The sequence below is a fragment of the Calliopsis andreniformis genome, chromosome 12 (genome assembly GCF_051401765.1).
Source record: "Calliopsis andreniformis isolate RMS-2024a chromosome 12, iyCalAndr_principal, whole genome shotgun sequence".
Classification (NCBI taxonomy): Eukaryota; Metazoa; Arthropoda; class Insecta; order Hymenoptera; family Andrenidae; genus Calliopsis; species Calliopsis andreniformis.
The window spans coordinates 17,572,771-17,588,153 of NC_135073.1; the positions used below are offsets into that span (position 1 = coordinate 17,572,771).

General features: G+C 40.8%; 3 protein-coding genes across 4 annotated transcripts; 1 reads left to right on the forward strand and 2 right to left on the reverse strand.

The window, feature by feature from the left end:
* Nucleotides 1–798: 798 nt before the first annotated feature.
* Nucleotides 799–7,240, forward strand: LOC143186163 (uncharacterized). Of its 2 annotated transcripts, XM_076389641.1 has the most exons (7): nt 799–877; nt 2,283–2,577; nt 2,665–3,067; nt 3,154–3,507; nt 3,597–4,002; nt 4,089–4,728; nt 5,623–7,240. In XM_076389641.1, the coding sequence occupies exons 3-7, from the start codon at nt 2,741–2,743 to the stop codon at nt 5,681–5,683; spliced, it is 1,788 nt and encodes a 595-aa protein (XP_076245756.1). In that variant the 5' UTR covers nt 799–877; nt 2,283–2,577; nt 2,665–2,740; the 3' UTR covers nt 5,684–7,240. The 2 variants fall into 2 exon arrangements, with proteins under 2 accessions (XP_076245756.1, XP_076245758.1); XM_076389643.1 differs by lacking the exon at nt 2,283–2,577 and having other exon boundaries at nt 820–877.
* A 34-nt stretch (nt 7,241–7,274) lies between these two features.
* Ir25a (ionotropic receptor 25a) lies at nt 7,275–11,574 on the reverse strand. Its single transcript, XM_076389640.1, has 5 exons — nt 11,457–11,574; nt 10,243–11,381; nt 8,270–9,108; nt 7,868–8,197; nt 7,275–7,746 (listed from the first exon to the last, which is right to left on the reverse strand). The coding sequence occupies exons 1-5, from the start codon at nt 11,572–11,574 to the stop codon at nt 7,404–7,406; spliced, it is 2,769 nt and encodes a 922-aa protein (XP_076245755.1). The 3' UTR covers nt 7,275–7,403.
* A 1,300-nt stretch (nt 11,575–12,874) lies between these two features.
* Nucleotides 12,875–15,000, reverse strand: LOC143186290 (ionotropic receptor 25a-like). Its single transcript, XM_076389864.1, has 4 exons — nt 14,728–15,000; nt 13,988–14,526; nt 13,397–13,726; nt 12,875–13,197 (listed from the first exon to the last, which is right to left on the reverse strand). The coding sequence occupies exons 1-4, from the start codon at nt 14,998–15,000 to the stop codon at nt 12,900–12,902; spliced, it is 1,440 nt and encodes a 479-aa protein (XP_076245979.1). The 3' UTR covers nt 12,875–12,899.
* Nucleotides 15,001–15,383: the final 383 nt, after the last annotated feature.

Here is a 15,383-nt window from a genome sequence, read left to right on the forward strand (position 1 = left end):
GATTCTATTGTGGGTGTTTCGCGCCACCAAGAGGTAAGGGTTTTTCAATCCTTATTGCAACCTTCATTCATTAAATATTTAATAACAAACTGTTTGCATTGCTACATTATTAATATTTTAAACAAAATAAAAATATTTATACTTGTAGGACGACTTGAATGAAAACCAGCTTTCAATTTTGTTAAATTATGAAAGCAAACATGCAAGTAGATCAATTAAAGTGTACCGATTTTTTTATACATTTGGTCATTTTAATTTCCCTATGTAAACATTAATCGCTTCATGAAAATTTGAACAAAAATCGGATGATTGTGACTAAAAAAGTCAGGTATGTATATTAGTGCGTAGTTCATTAGAAACCAGCCTTTAATATAGGAATCCTTGAATATTAAAAATTTACCTTTTTTCACATATAATAGGGTTAATAGCTACAGAACACAGATTATTAAGAGCTCTAAAATACTCAAGAGACACCTTTACAATCATTTATTTCCAGGTTACAATTAACGAGCAGCATCATCCGTTTTACGATCGTCTTTAAAGTCTTCTACACACTTATAGACATTGTCCATAGATTATGAACAATAACTGCAGGTTACGATCAGACTTTATACGTAGTATTGTTTCTTCTTTCCATTTTAATAGAAGATAACCTGCAATTCATATCTATAAAAAATATCAGAATCAGACAATTTACGGTTAAAACATGAAAGCAGACCAATTTCAGAACGCACTAACGAATCTTATGCAAGAACTGACCGATCGCCAGTGTTGGCAAGGGGGGAGGGGCAACGAAGCTTTTAGTAGCCGCCATGTTTTTCTCTGAGTGGGGTGTGTAGAAGTGGCCGGGGTGAAAATCATCTCTCGAGGCATGCAGGTATGTCAAAATTCGAAAGAATTCTGTTTATCGTCGTGCTAGAGGTGCAAGGCGTGCTCATGGCGCGCTGACAAGCTGCATCGCTTATGAGAATGAGTTTGTTGTCGTTTCGTAACGTGTCGTAGGACCTGCCGTTTCCTTCGACGCGAACGAAGAACTATGACTCAGACGAAACGCATAGCGCAATCGGCAAGGTTATTTGCATTGCACCAAGCAGTGTTACCTCTGCCAGCGATCCATATAGGATGCACAGCAGTCGGATCAGGCAGCGTTATTACACTCGGATTTAGTTTGTTTTCCTGTACCAATTCGACGAGAGACATCTATCGAACGGACGAGCCTGATTGATAACGCGTACGAAAGTCTGAAACTCTGTCGTAGGCTACGTGACGAAACGATTTGATCGGGCGCAGCCCCGCGTAATCTGGGCGATAAGCGTTTTTGACAGCACCTGACAATGACATCGGACAGTTTCTCTATCGGATATTCTAACGCCTGTTGGAGTCATTTTTTCTAAGTCACGACGTGGAATATATATGTGTCTAGATCCACAGTTCGTGCAACGTGACTTAACAGGCTTGTAACGTAAACGTACGATTTTCTAATTGCGTCTTACGATTCGCGCAAAAAGTTCACGACCGGTTGAAGTCCGAACGAACATGCGTTGCTTGCTTTTCGTTGCGTTGTTTCGATTTTAATTTTATGTTCTAGAAGAATAAACGAGTAGAAATTAATAGGGTTTCGTATTGTTTTCTTTTGTCTGACGACTAAACGGCGTATCTACTTCAAGCAGATTTGGCTTTATGACGCTTGATACGTAGGAACGTTCTAAACGTTTTGCATTTTGTTACATCATTTGTTAGAGTGAAATAAATAATGGGGGATATACCTCTGTATTTTATCTGAGAATGACATTAGTCATTGTTTGATTTCTAGGTATCCAGTAAAAATATCTGTGACTCATTTCCTTCCACATGTTTATTGTTATGTGTGATATGTGCTTAATAGTTTTTGTTACTGCTAGAGACTAATTAAACTGAACTATATGAAATGATAATGAAGAGTGGCTCGGGCTTATTTTATACACAGTGTTTTCCTTTGGAATATTATTTTTATTTGGCATGATATATTGACACTAATAATAAAGTAGACTTTGATTGAATGCAGCTACTTGCAATTAAAAGTAATGGTTTGTGTAGAGGATTGTATTATTTTTTAATAGGCTTAAGTTTACACCTTATATAAGAACATCGAATTTGTTGATGTGTAATATAAAATACTTTTAATGATAGAAATAAAGGAACAGAATAAACATAAAACTTGTATTTCTTTATTCATTTATGGTGAATATTCTTCTTATGTTAAGAATATCCATAAGAGTAATTAGAGAATTATAAAATTTCAGTGTCAAAATGGGAAGGAAACTATACTTGTTATCCTTCGCTAAGACCTGCCAGCCTCATTACTACAAGATATCCACCACCTGTGCACAGCAACTAAATAATTTTTAAGCGACGTAACTGAGAACACAAGACATATTACCACTGATTGTGGGCAACGAAACTAAACGTGAAAAATTACAAGTAACGAAGAGAAGCAAAAGAACAAATTATCAAGCTAGTAAATGTCGAGGTGGTGGATTCAGTAAAATTGAAACATTAAAGGACAATAATATAATACAGTAACTCTATTGTAAATAGGTAACTTGACTAATTCTTCGCTTCTTCGTCCATCGTCACCTCAATCAAATATTATACACAATATGAAAATCTTGTTTAATTTTTAAGGAGAGAAGATGATCACCCTGGAGGTAGCAGAGTCCGTGAAAGTTCCTGGGTCTAGGAGGAGCTTTAATAAGAGGAAATGAGGAACCCGGCATTGCACTTGGTCGGGATAGCGGCGTCCCCTGGAGGAGGTGAAGTGTTTGGCACAAGGGCCGAGGAGGAGTTGCGCCAGTGGCTAGAGGCACGCTTGGACGCATTGGGGATCGACCCAGTTGCGTACTCGCGATTTGTACTCAGCCTATTGCGCTGCCCCGACTCGGCCCTTAGTCCTCCAGAAGAAGCAGTAGGCCCAGGTAGAAACGGAGGACGTCGTATTCGTGCCCGACCTAAAGCAAAGCTGCCAACTCAAGGAGACAGGGAACAAAGACGTGCTGTTGTGCAATGTCTGACAAGTGCTGCTGATAATGTAAGTAAACTGTCTTCGTCTTATTTAAAAAAATCACTTAAAAGTCTATGACTAACAGTATGTGCACCTATATTGCAATTACACAGAAATGTGGGGTTGAAACTCTGGTTGACGAATTATGCATGAAATTACGAGACTTGGAAGGCGGTGGCTCAAACGAAAAGGAGGAGGAATCCAAGAAGTCTGACGGTGAAACCAAAACAAGTATAGAGTCACTGACACCTCGCGATAGAGCTCTCAGATATTACGCAGCATTTCCTGCTTTACAACCTACGACTCTCAAAAAGTTTTCTCAGAGGAAAGATAGAAACTTCGGCAACAACAATACAACCAGCAACAATAACAACCTCAACAACAACAATAACAAAATCAACGGAGTCAACTATAACAACAACAAAAATAGCAACAAATCCTACAATAAAAAAACTAAAATGTCCATTGTAAGTGTTATGTAAGCTAGATCGGAACGGAGGTCATATCAAGATAAGATTTCATTATGTTTTTATTTATTTCGGCTTTTTTCTCTCAGGGTATTGAAACGCGAAGGTCAGAAGACAAGGAAAGTTTTGGATTCGCTAAATCAATGGAGCGCGAAAGGGAAAAAGAACGGGAATTGGAATTAGATCAACTTAGATTGGCACAGTTACAAGCAAAGTTCGACGAGAGCTTGGAAGCACTTTGGGATTCAGGACCGGGCAATGCACAGGACACGGCTTCTATTTGGGCAGCTCCTACTCTCTCTATTCCTTCAGGACCCCTCTGGCCAGCAGACACTTCCGAGACAATCTTTACTTTATCCACCTCGGACAATGGTTATGCTACCGACACACCGTACCAGGAATCTATTGTTGACGACTCGCCGCTTATTCCATGGGACATCGATTTAATCAGCATTGAGGATTACGCGGATGAATCTAGTAACAAAAATAAATCAGGTTAATATCTCAATTTCAATAATATTATAGACTTGCGTACATTTCACAGCTAGGTGAACAGATATTTTGACGATAAATTATTTCAGAGGGCAACGTTAACTGGTCTGACTCGGCCATGGATGGACCATGGTGCTGGAAAGAACTCGGCAATAATTTGACTACCTTGGACCACAGTCCTCAGACAGGTAGTTGTTTCTTTCCAGTCGCGCCGCGTAAAACGCCCATTGGAACACGCAAAGAATCTCGTTCGAATCTGAAGGTGAACAGTCATCCGGAACCGGATGAGGATTTGCTGACATCCGCTCGCACACACTTTCGTCCAATAAAGGACGACGGTCAGTGGGCCGACGGGACCACGTTTCCCGTGAACAATACATTAGAGCGGGTCGCGTATCGCAGATCCGAGTCAGGGAATCTGCTGTACCTTCCCGGCGGAGAGAGTCCTTACATGGAGTATCGGGAGAACGATTCGCCTATTCCCCCGGTATCGTCGAATTTAACGTTGAAATTCAGGGTGCGTCAATGCGACAAGTGCGTTCAAACCGAGCCCATTCGATCTCCGGTCAAACGCAGAATTCTCTCCGAACAGGATCATTTTCATTATACTCCGGTCGGAGTGGAAGATACTGTTAGTCGCGAAGAGGAAAAAGTCGAAAAAGATCGCTATACATTGGGTCAACTGGGCTGGGTACGATCTAGTGTACCTCTGCACAATGATAGGAAAAGGTAAAGGAATAACATGCCTTTAAGAGAATTCGCGTTACACGTCGAGTGCTTTGTTTCTTTTATTTTTTATTTTTTTCTATGTACATATGCTCTGCAACATTTTTTTTTTTTTTCCTCTTGGACCCGTTACCGTGTAGCTCACGGAGTTAACGTTACGTTTGTTCTTTTTGTTAACGCAAACCCTTTCTCGTTTGTTCGGAGGTACAATCGTGTACGATCAGACCAAAGAGAGCTATTGGCTGAATGATCCAAGCAAAATTAACGCTGATTTGTTAAACATTAAATTGTTTGCGTTATACAGGATGATCAGTCTTGTGATTCAAGAATTTGGTGCATGTAGTTCATGTGGAAAACTACTTTATATTTTGGATTTATCTTTTTTGTAGAGAACTACAACTTGTTTTCTATTTTATATTGGAGCAGACAAGAATCTTGGCCTTCAGATATATTTACATATTTTTGTTCGTTTTGATTTGTACTACTTCGTGTCACATGAGTTCGTGGTCATCCTGTATACAAATTCGAACGGAATATATTTTTTTTTGTTATGTTCGTCGTTATATAATCTAAAACTATGTCTATATATATATATATACACCTATTCATATACAATTAATATATCTATACGCGTGCATAACAATTGACGTGATATGTAGCATGTCCTATATGAAAGTCGAAGCATTATCCTGGAGGATATTAAATATAGAACGAATTCTCATCGGGAACGATCGGTTCTTTTTTTAACAAAAAACAGGAGAAAAAAGGAAGTTCGAAACGCGCGATTTAGTTGTTGCTTACTAGCGCGTGTAGCACGGTTCTCTGAGTACTTAGCCACCGCGTAGTTGTTGGTTCATGTTTATAATGTTACATGTTTAATGTGTTTTTTTGCGATAGAAGGCACAGTAGCAGCTTCGGATGCCAGCCTCTGACGACTTTGCGTCCGTTGACCTTATGAACTGGATTAAAAAAAAGATACGAGCTGCTTTAAAAAAAAAAAAAAATGCTATATGACTGAAGAAATATCGAAGCGTTTAGCTATATACTTTTTTTTCCCCGGGGCGAAGACGCAAATCTGTTAATAAACGAACACGTACACACGCGTACGTACGACAGGGGGAGGCCTCTTGGCATGTGGAATTTGTTATGCATGTATCCAAGATGGTGCCGTTAATAATAATAATAATATTAATATTAATGATAATAATTATGAAAGAATCCCCCGTCGTCGTCAACAAGCAAAAGAGTAAAACGCAGCGAAGCGAAACAAGCGCCGAAGTGAGATGAATGGAAATATTAAACGTTCATTTAGATAATTATTATTAACCCTTCGACAAGTAACAAAAAAAGCAAAAAAAAAGAAACGGAACAAAGTAAAATGAAAAAAAAAAGAAGTGTATATGTTACGCAGCGTTTAACGACGGAGGGCGCTTGCGCGCGCGAATTTGCGCGTCAAGAAAGCGAAGAAAAAAAAAGTTGTATCGAGATTGTAGTCCAACGAGATTTCGTTTTTTTTTGTTTCGTAGCTTGTTGATAATTTTTTCGTGAACTTTCGTGAAAGCAAAGAGAGCGAAAGAAAAAAAATAATAAAATAAAAGTAAAAAATTAGTGCGCTGGTTTTCTATATACATATAGAGATCGTAGCGAGCAGTTTTTTTTTCTTTTTTCTGTTTCTCGTCCGATGTGCAGGCGTTCCATGTGTGTTTCATTGTGGATGCGTTGCAAAAGAGAAAGGGAAAGGAAAAATGTAACCAAGAAAAAATGCCAAAAAAAAGGAAGATAAGAGCGACACATCGAGAAAATTGGGAGGGTAAATTCGTGGACGGAGTACTTACATGTGAATAGAAAATGATTTTAAGAAAACTAAAGCGAGAGAAAGATGATACAAGTGCCGCACGACGTTAAAAGACCAAGAACCATCGAAGTACCGTTCTATTTTCTTGTTGTTTTCTCGTAATTATTATATGGATTATCTTAATTGTATTCCCCCTAATTATTAATTTAACTTTCCTAGAGGATTAATTACCCCGTTTCCCATTTTCCACCATCCCTTGTCCATCTGATCCCATGTTTCGAAAGAAATCCAGTATCCCAATGCTTTTCCTGTACTCCCTCAGAAGGAAACTAATGGATAATCAAGAAAGTACATGTGAAATGAAGAGAAAAAACGGAGTAACGGAATAGAAACATGTAAACGTGAGAAATTGTACGCCTACCGCGACGTCGAAGGTATGCGAAGGTGCGAAAAGAAACATTGTTAGAGAGCGAATGCCTTTGTGAAACGAAAGGAAAGGGAAAAAGAGAGAAGATAAATATAATATGTAAGCGGAGCGAGAGGTTGATAACGCGCGACAAATAGGGTTGCTTAAACGACGAATGATGTGTTGCGCGTGAAACGTCATAAGCGGAGGGAAAACGAGGGAATGAAACAAAAAAGAAAACGTGAACATGTATTCTCTGCGCGAAATAATGTACGCAAAGGGAGTAACCAAATAAAGGCATTGCAAACGCTGAACGTTGGTTCTAATTTCCAATTTCCATCCTTATTCCTTGAGAGATTTCGCAAGTATTTTTACTTTTTTATTGAATACAACAAACATTAAAATCGTAGTACGATATGAAAACGAGATAGAAACTTTGGCAAGTGAATAGTCATTAAGTAATTAGTAGAAGAAGTTTTAGAATCTCGATCTGAATTGAGACATTTGAAAATCGTGCGTGGGAGCAGGCTGTAAGTTAAATTTGAGTGGTTTCACTTTCGTTGGCTTGCTCTTTGCCGGGCTATTTCGATTGATTTTGGTGACCCTCGTGCGATGTCGATAGTACCAATACTCGAAAGCCAAGGTGAAGCAGGCGAAAATGATTCCAAGGAATATCACCACGAAGACTCCTCCTATATTGTGAATGCTTATACCATCGCTTTGACTGTTCTCCGCTTCGCAGTCTTTCCTCTCAGGATTCTTTTTCCACCATTTATCTTTCAGTTTCTCCAATTTCCTCTTGTTCAGAAGTATCAAGATCCTGCGTAGAAAGAAGAGACATTTCAGCAAAGGAACTTCTGAAAGAAGTCAGACAGAAACAGGAATCTATTTGACTTGGAAAATGGAAAATCGATTTAAAAAGAAGATGAGCAAATATTTACGCGTTGTTAAATTGGTCCTTTAAAGGGGAGCCCTGTTGGACTGCGATCGCGTACGGTTTCCTGGAGAAATCCTCCCCTACTTGAACCAGATCACAGTTCGTCATGGTAAGGTACTTAATGGTTGTTGAGTCCTCGATATAGGCGAACTCGTTGTTCGAATCCAGACGACGAACTCGTCGCAAAGCCTCCTCGGTTGTGGCTGGAAAACCTGCTTCCTCCATAGCTTGCAACATCTTTGTATATTTGTCGCTGACAGGATAGTCCCAGACTGCTAAATCAGCCCTCTCCACGTCTGATAAGCTGTCGTTGAGACTCATCTCCTTCCAGATACTAAAAAACATTTGTTACTATCAACTTTAAACTATCCTACATTTTTACCAAAGGCTATTTATTTTTACTCACTCATAGAATTTCCATTCGATAGCAGCCATCCTTTTAAAATAAACATAAGCAGGAGAGTTTAACACTGGAGCGTACTGAATCTTATACTGTTTGCTAAGATCCTCCAAAGTTTCGATCGGTATCTCCAATCTAGAAACAGTCAGAAATGCCGCCAGATTGGCCGTATAGGAAGCGATGATGATGAACCCGAATAGCCACCAAGTAGCAGCGACTAGTCTTCCAGAGAGATTTTTTGGGGCTTCTCCTCCACCTTGCGGTGTCAAAGAAGTCATGCAAAACCAGAAGCACTCCCTCAAATTGAACTCTCTCTTTTCGTCATCCTCCTTGTATTTCTCTCTGTTGTTTTGGTAGCTGTACGGTGACCAACGATCGAAGACCCAGAGTAGAATACTAGTGAAAAAGTAGGCAGCCAGGATACAGAACCAAACTTCGTTTTCCAAGACAGTTAAGAACTTGAAGAGCGACGTCGAGGTCTTCGTCTTCAGCATCATGATGGACAGGCCCACTAAATCATAGTAGGGCACCGTGAAATCCACTACCCTCTCCCTCTCAGCTGTCACCCACAAAGAACCCAACGCGATGTCCGCTCGTTTTTCGATTAATTCCTTCATCATTCCGTTCCAGCTACCATTTGGGCTCAGGTTCCCGTACATCTTGTCTTCTGGCTCGCGAATTTCGTACTGGAAGCCTACTGTTTCCTTGATCTCGTTCAAAAGGTCGATGCAAAAGCCATAGTATTCGTTCTTGTCTTCGTTGAACATCACAAATGGGGGCTGGATCACGGTGACCACTCTGTAGCTTTTTACTGCGGTGGTATTCATGACGTCGTCGTTCGTCACCTTCACAGAATGTAGAATATGTTGAAGGTTTGTTTAACATGAAGATGAAGATTAATTAATGTGTTGGAAAAGCAAGCAATTAGTAGGTTCAGTTCTTAATTAGTCGGTCCATGATTTCTCGAAACAGATATTTGAAACCTAAATATGGGTAATCCTTGCAGTAGTATAAGTAGTATAAGTCAGCCGAAATACAGGTCCGACGATATTCGACGCGAAACTACGCTCATTAGTGCTGACGGTTACGTGGTCGAGTTTCTTCATATATATATAGGATAAACAAATAAAGTTGCATGTGTTATCTCGATCAGCACTCATCCCTATCAGCAATAAGCGTAAATAATTGTAATGGCCCTATGTCAGGGATACTATCTCGATAATGGCTAGTTTGAAACGGTCAGGGTCATGGAATCCTTTTTATTACACTTCTCGGTATTTAAAAAAAATGATATCGTTGATGAGAAAATGTTATTAATCGAATGGACGCCATAAATCGTTTATCGATTTTTCATTTTCTCTAGTATCGTTTAAATGAAAATGGATGCCTTCGTTATTTTTGCCTTTTTTTTGGGAATCAATCTTCATTTTTAGTACGCGACTGCTATTTGTCAAACGCCTGCACGTGTTATTTAATTTCAACCGATATGTTCTGGGGACAAAAATGTTACGTTCCCACCACGATATTCGATTATCGAACAGCCCCATCCTCGCGTGACTCAAAACTACCATTTTTTCCCTGATCAATAGGTCGACCTAATTTCACTAGATAATGTCACATACACTCCACTGCCAATTGGTTCCGTTCATTTCCGATGCCATACATTTTGAAGACGCTTTTTTCAAATTGAGTGGATTTTATACTCCATCACTCGCTTTATCCATCTCCATAAAACGTCTTCAAATGTTCATAAAAAACTCATTTCATTACACGCATGGGTAACGAGGATTCTCCTCAAATTGCCCGTTTCTGTAAGTAGATAACATTACTCAAACGTGGCACGTAGTGAACACAGGAAAGGATACTTCAGATCTCAGCGGATCAATGGATCGAAGCGTAAAAGAGAAACCAGTGGACATTCGCTTCAAAGGAGAATCGTCGATCGATACTCTTTGTGGCGTTCCGATGTTCCAACTTGCCTGTAAGTGCGCAGTGATGCTCGCATTCCAGGATCCGCTCTCAATAGTGGAGGAAACAACTCCTTCCTCTATGTTCACCAAGTGAATGGACATCTTGAACTTAGCTTGGTGTTCCCCATTCTTCGTTCCCCAGTGAATCCCAGTGTAAATCGGCGTCATGTTTCTATAGACGTGTTTCAGTTTGTTAAGAAAATCCAGCTTCCTCTCTGGAGTGTTCGTATTATTATATTCGTCACAAGTGATGTGCCTCGGCTCCAGAGGCCAGTCTCCATTATCCAGCGCCATTTTCATCGCCTTGACACCGAGCTGAACCAGATCATAATAGAACGCAGAGGACACGATAGGTTTTGGCAGGCTGGTCTCTATCAAAGGCTTCTTCTCCCCCTCGAACTCAGGCCTCATGAAGAGAACAGTGATGTTCCTGCACTCGCACTTGGGCCATATGTTAGTCTCTGGGGTCAGCAGGAACCAACCGTACTTCCTCCCAGTGAAGTTGAGCGACTCGGCTGCCTCGAGGGCTATATTGATGGTACTCTCGTCCCCCAAAATGAAGTAGTTGACGATATCCAGGTCTCGTAATCGCGGAAGTTGCCTCCTCATCTCTGTCACCTGTTGAGAGGCTTCGTTAATCACGTGCCTCGTCGGGACATTGAGCAATAAGCTCTTGTATTTGTGATCCATGACGAAATTATGGTCGTAAAGGATCGCCGCGTTCGTGATATTCAGCTGGATCGCTAGCTGCTTGATCGCTTCCGGTATTAAATCTGCCGGAGGCGTCACTTGAATTAGATAGCGTGCCTGATCCATATTTAGGTTCCTCCAGTAGAGGAGGTCGCCCTCTTGGCCATATTGCGCCGAGAGCGTGGGGATTCCTAGCGCAGCCGTGAAGGAATTCGAGATTTTCGCCCCTAGCCCTGCGGTTGTCGTGTCGAGGACGAAATCGGGGACTCTCGTACTTCTTCTTTCCACTGCAGAATCCCAGGAATTACAGATGCGATCTAGAGTATCGTTAACGTCGGATTCATTCACTAGAACAGTCCATATCCTCCCTAAGTAGTTCGGATAATTCTCCTTGATCGTTTTTATGGCTGCCATTATGCTCTTGTTAGCCACTCTATTGGCCTCGTCGTTGATTATGACTATTTAAAAAGAAAGACCAAAATTGTATATTCTAAGATAATTCTATGGTAAAGATAAGCAAGGCAGTTACTTACACATATTGACAGGCCTTGTCGTTTCAGAGGACTCTCCAGTCCCCTGTCTTTGCCCGTGAACTAAGAGTCTTCCGCGAACCAAGACACACAAAATGACAGTAAGCCATACAAACTGCATTCTTCAAGCTCTAAATTCGAGTCTCAGGAAACTAACATATCTTCCACAAAAAATGTCACTTCTCCAATTCCTTCCAATGGTCCACCTTCGACGAGTCCATTCAACAGAATCGCAGTTAATTTCCAAGCCACGAATAATCGACTGCTTTAGTGCATTTTGATTGCATGGGCCGCGTCTCAAGTCCGGGATGTCGCGTGCAGAAATCGGTCAAGTAACTGAGGGTAGTCTCGAGACAGACCCACCCCTTGTACTGTTTTATTTGTGTTTGCCCATCGGTTGCCGCGGGGATGACCTAATCAATCCCTCGTATCAGTCCGCTTCGTTTTCTCCCTCGTTCCTCCCTTTTTTCTAATCCTCAAGCGTCGCTGGCCTTACCACATACGGAACGAAGCTACTTGACGCGTTACGCGTGACGATCCTCGCGAACCGCGACACTCAAGCGCATTTGCATGTCACTGGTCGCGTGTCCCAAGATCTCGTTATCTAGTAATTGACCAGCCGATCGTTAGCTTTTTCCTGGCTCGCCGTTTGAAAGTTTAATATAGACGAGTCGATATCTTCGTGACTGGAAACTGTGGAAATTTGCAAAGCGCCCTTCGAGCGAAAGGGCGACTCTTTTCCTTGAAATTGTTTTCAGATTTCGCCGAACCGCTATCGCTCCAGATTTAGGGAAATTACTGAAAGGCGCGAATTAATACTTCAAAGCGAGACGCATAAAGCCAAGTGCTTCAAGCTGTCGAGATTACTGGGGATGTAATAAACGCTGGAGGAGAAATGTTTGATTGCTGGTTGCAAATTGAATATACTTTAGGTATAGTCAATTAATTCTCGTTCGTTTGTCTTGCCTTTCCAGAGCTTCCTTGTTCTCTCTCTCGCTCTGCCCTCTAGTTAATGGAATCATGTTTGAGTTGGGAAAATTTAAGGGATTGAGTTTGGTGAACCCTGAATGCAGAAAGGGTAAGACAAACATGCAAGAGGCCTATGAAGATATTGAGACTTTTTTTATATAATTTTACTATTTCTCACTTTTGTTTTAGCTACGTGAACTTATTAAAAGAAAGAGAGAAAGTATTGATTTTTACATTAACCTCAGAAGTATTCTTTATCACCAAGGAACCTTATGAAAAAAAATTGTGACACAGTTTTGAGAAATTGGTTATATTTGGGTGGTTCGCTGAAATATGAAAGGGCAAGATGGTGTAAAAAAAGATAGCACAGATTTTTCTGATTTAATCCATGTCAGTTTTAAATTTACATTTTTTACAGAAGAGCAAAAGTTTAACGTGGCATTTAACTTAAAGCATCAATCATAGCTGGGTTAACATTTACTTCATTTTTTCAACAATCTCAGAAGCTGTCTCATATCTATAAGTCTCTACAAAGAGACGCACCTGTTCATTTTTCTGTTTTAGACTACGAGAATACCAGAGGTATTCTAAGCACAATATTAAAAGGGCAAGTATTATGCCGACCAGGATCAATAAGAATACAGCACCTAAATTGTCGAGGCCAAAGCCCACGTTCAAGTCCTCGTCGATTGGGCACTTCGCTCTCAAAGGATTTTCGTCCCACCATTTCTTCTCCAGCTCGTTTAATCTCCCTCGAATCGCCAACTGAACAATCCTTTAAATAAACATTAGTCATCGTATTTACATTTTACTGTCCTCCATGAAACTTCCAAACGAAAAGTTACGTAATATCGTCGATACTAAAATAATATAATAAAAATTAATGTAAAATAAACAGAAATAAAACTGATTTAAAATCTCATATGATAAAATTTTATCTATGATAAAATTGAATAAGGTCACTCGAGACTTACGCTTTGTCGATTTTCTTCTTCAATGACGAATCCTTTTGCACCCCGAAGGCGAACGGTTTCTTGCTGAATTCTTTCCCGACTTGTCTGAAGTCACAACTCGTCAGCATCAGATATTTTATGGTCATAGCTTCCGCTATAAAAGCGAACTCGAAAGTGCGGTTTACTTTCCGTACCATCTTCACCGCTTGCTCCACGCTCGGGACAAATCCTACATGGCTCATCACGTAATACATCTTCGTGAACTTGTCTTCGAAGGGATAATCCCAGACGGCGTACTTGGATCTCTCCCATTCCGGTGTGCTCTCATCCAGGGCCATTCGTCTCCAAATTCTGTTTCGACATTTTTATCGTACCTTCATCAAATACCCGTGGCGAATCAGGCAACTGGGGCAAGTTAGATCTCTTGTTTGCTTGCAGATGAGAATAACACAGAAGCTTCATGCAAGTCTAAGCCCCAATGACAACGCTTTTTCGCGAGTACAAGATACACAGCTAAACAATACCTACACGACTCTCATCATAAATTACAAATTTCTCGACTACGTTCTCATCTATCGCTTCTAGAGAGTAGAAGAAACAAAAGTATCTTACTTGTAAAGCATTTCCTCCGTTTTCATCAGTCCCTTGAAGTACCTGGATGTCGAGGAATTAGCAAGTGTGGAATACTCTACTCGGTACTGTCTCCTCAGGTCTTCCAAGGACTCGATGTTCTTCTCTAATCTCTCCAGCGTCTCGTAAGCCGCCAGATTGGCTGTGTACGCGGCGACAATAACGAAACCGAACAGCCACCAGGTAGCAGTTGCTAATTTCCCCGACAGATTCTTGGGGATGTCGCCGCTGCCTTCTGGGGTGACTGAGGTGAACACGAACCAGAAGCACTCCTTCAGAGAGCAGAATCGATCGTTTGGTTCGTCTCGATACTTTTCCCGATTATTCCGGTAGCTAAAGGGCGAGTACTTCTCCAGAATAAATAATAGGAATATCGTCAAGAAGAAAGCGAATGCGAAGCCCAGCCAGACCTCCAATTCCAGGATCATTAAGAACCTAAGAAATGGGATTTGCCTCTTCTTCTTCAGCATCATTATGGCGAAACCGCTTTGTTTTTGATACGAAACAGTGAAGTCCATCACCTGGATGAGAAGTAAAAGTTTAATCGTTCAGACGTTCTTTATCTACTTAAGCTTTTAATAACGTAGAAGTTAAAAGTATGTCTCTTAAGACCAGTTTATCTCGATATATAATTAAGTTGTCGAGTATTCGATTCAAAAAGAGAATAGAGATATCAATTTTTGGTGCTGATTCAGTTTTTCCTAGCCAGTCGATAGTTTGACCTGCGCTCTGTCAGACGTGATCCATATCGGCCCCACGGCGATGTCCGACATGTTCTCCATTAACTCGTAGACCATGCCATTCCAACTACCATTGCCAGCCTCCCTGTAGCCGTAATGTTTGTCGAATGATTCTCTGATGGTGTAATCAAAACCCACCAATGATGCAATATCGTTTAGAAGATCGATGCAATAGCCGTGAAAAGTGTCTGTGGCGTTGTCGTACATGACATACGGCGGCGAGGGTGCTGTTACTGCTCGGTAGACTGGTCTCATTTTTCAAATTAATTCACTTTTTTGTGCCTGAAAGCATTCTGAAGATGATAAAACCATTCCACAATAACAGGAAATAAAAAACAGTGTAAAGGACTGTAAACGTGAACGAACAGCTGACTGAATGAAGCGTGGCATTGAATGGGAACGTTATTAGGGGCAAACGAAAGAGACGTCGAAAGCACGTTTGGGTTTAGGTATCGATTGCAGGGTAAGCTGGATTCCTAGAACGCACATGGAAATTTCGGTCGGACAGCGGCATGTGTCACGAATGTCTATGGCACGTGAGAAATCTTTAAGACAGGGACGTGATTGGGAATTGAGGGACTCGAAGATATAACATAGTTTAATGGAGTTGAAAACGAAGAAAGTTACAATGCAATCAT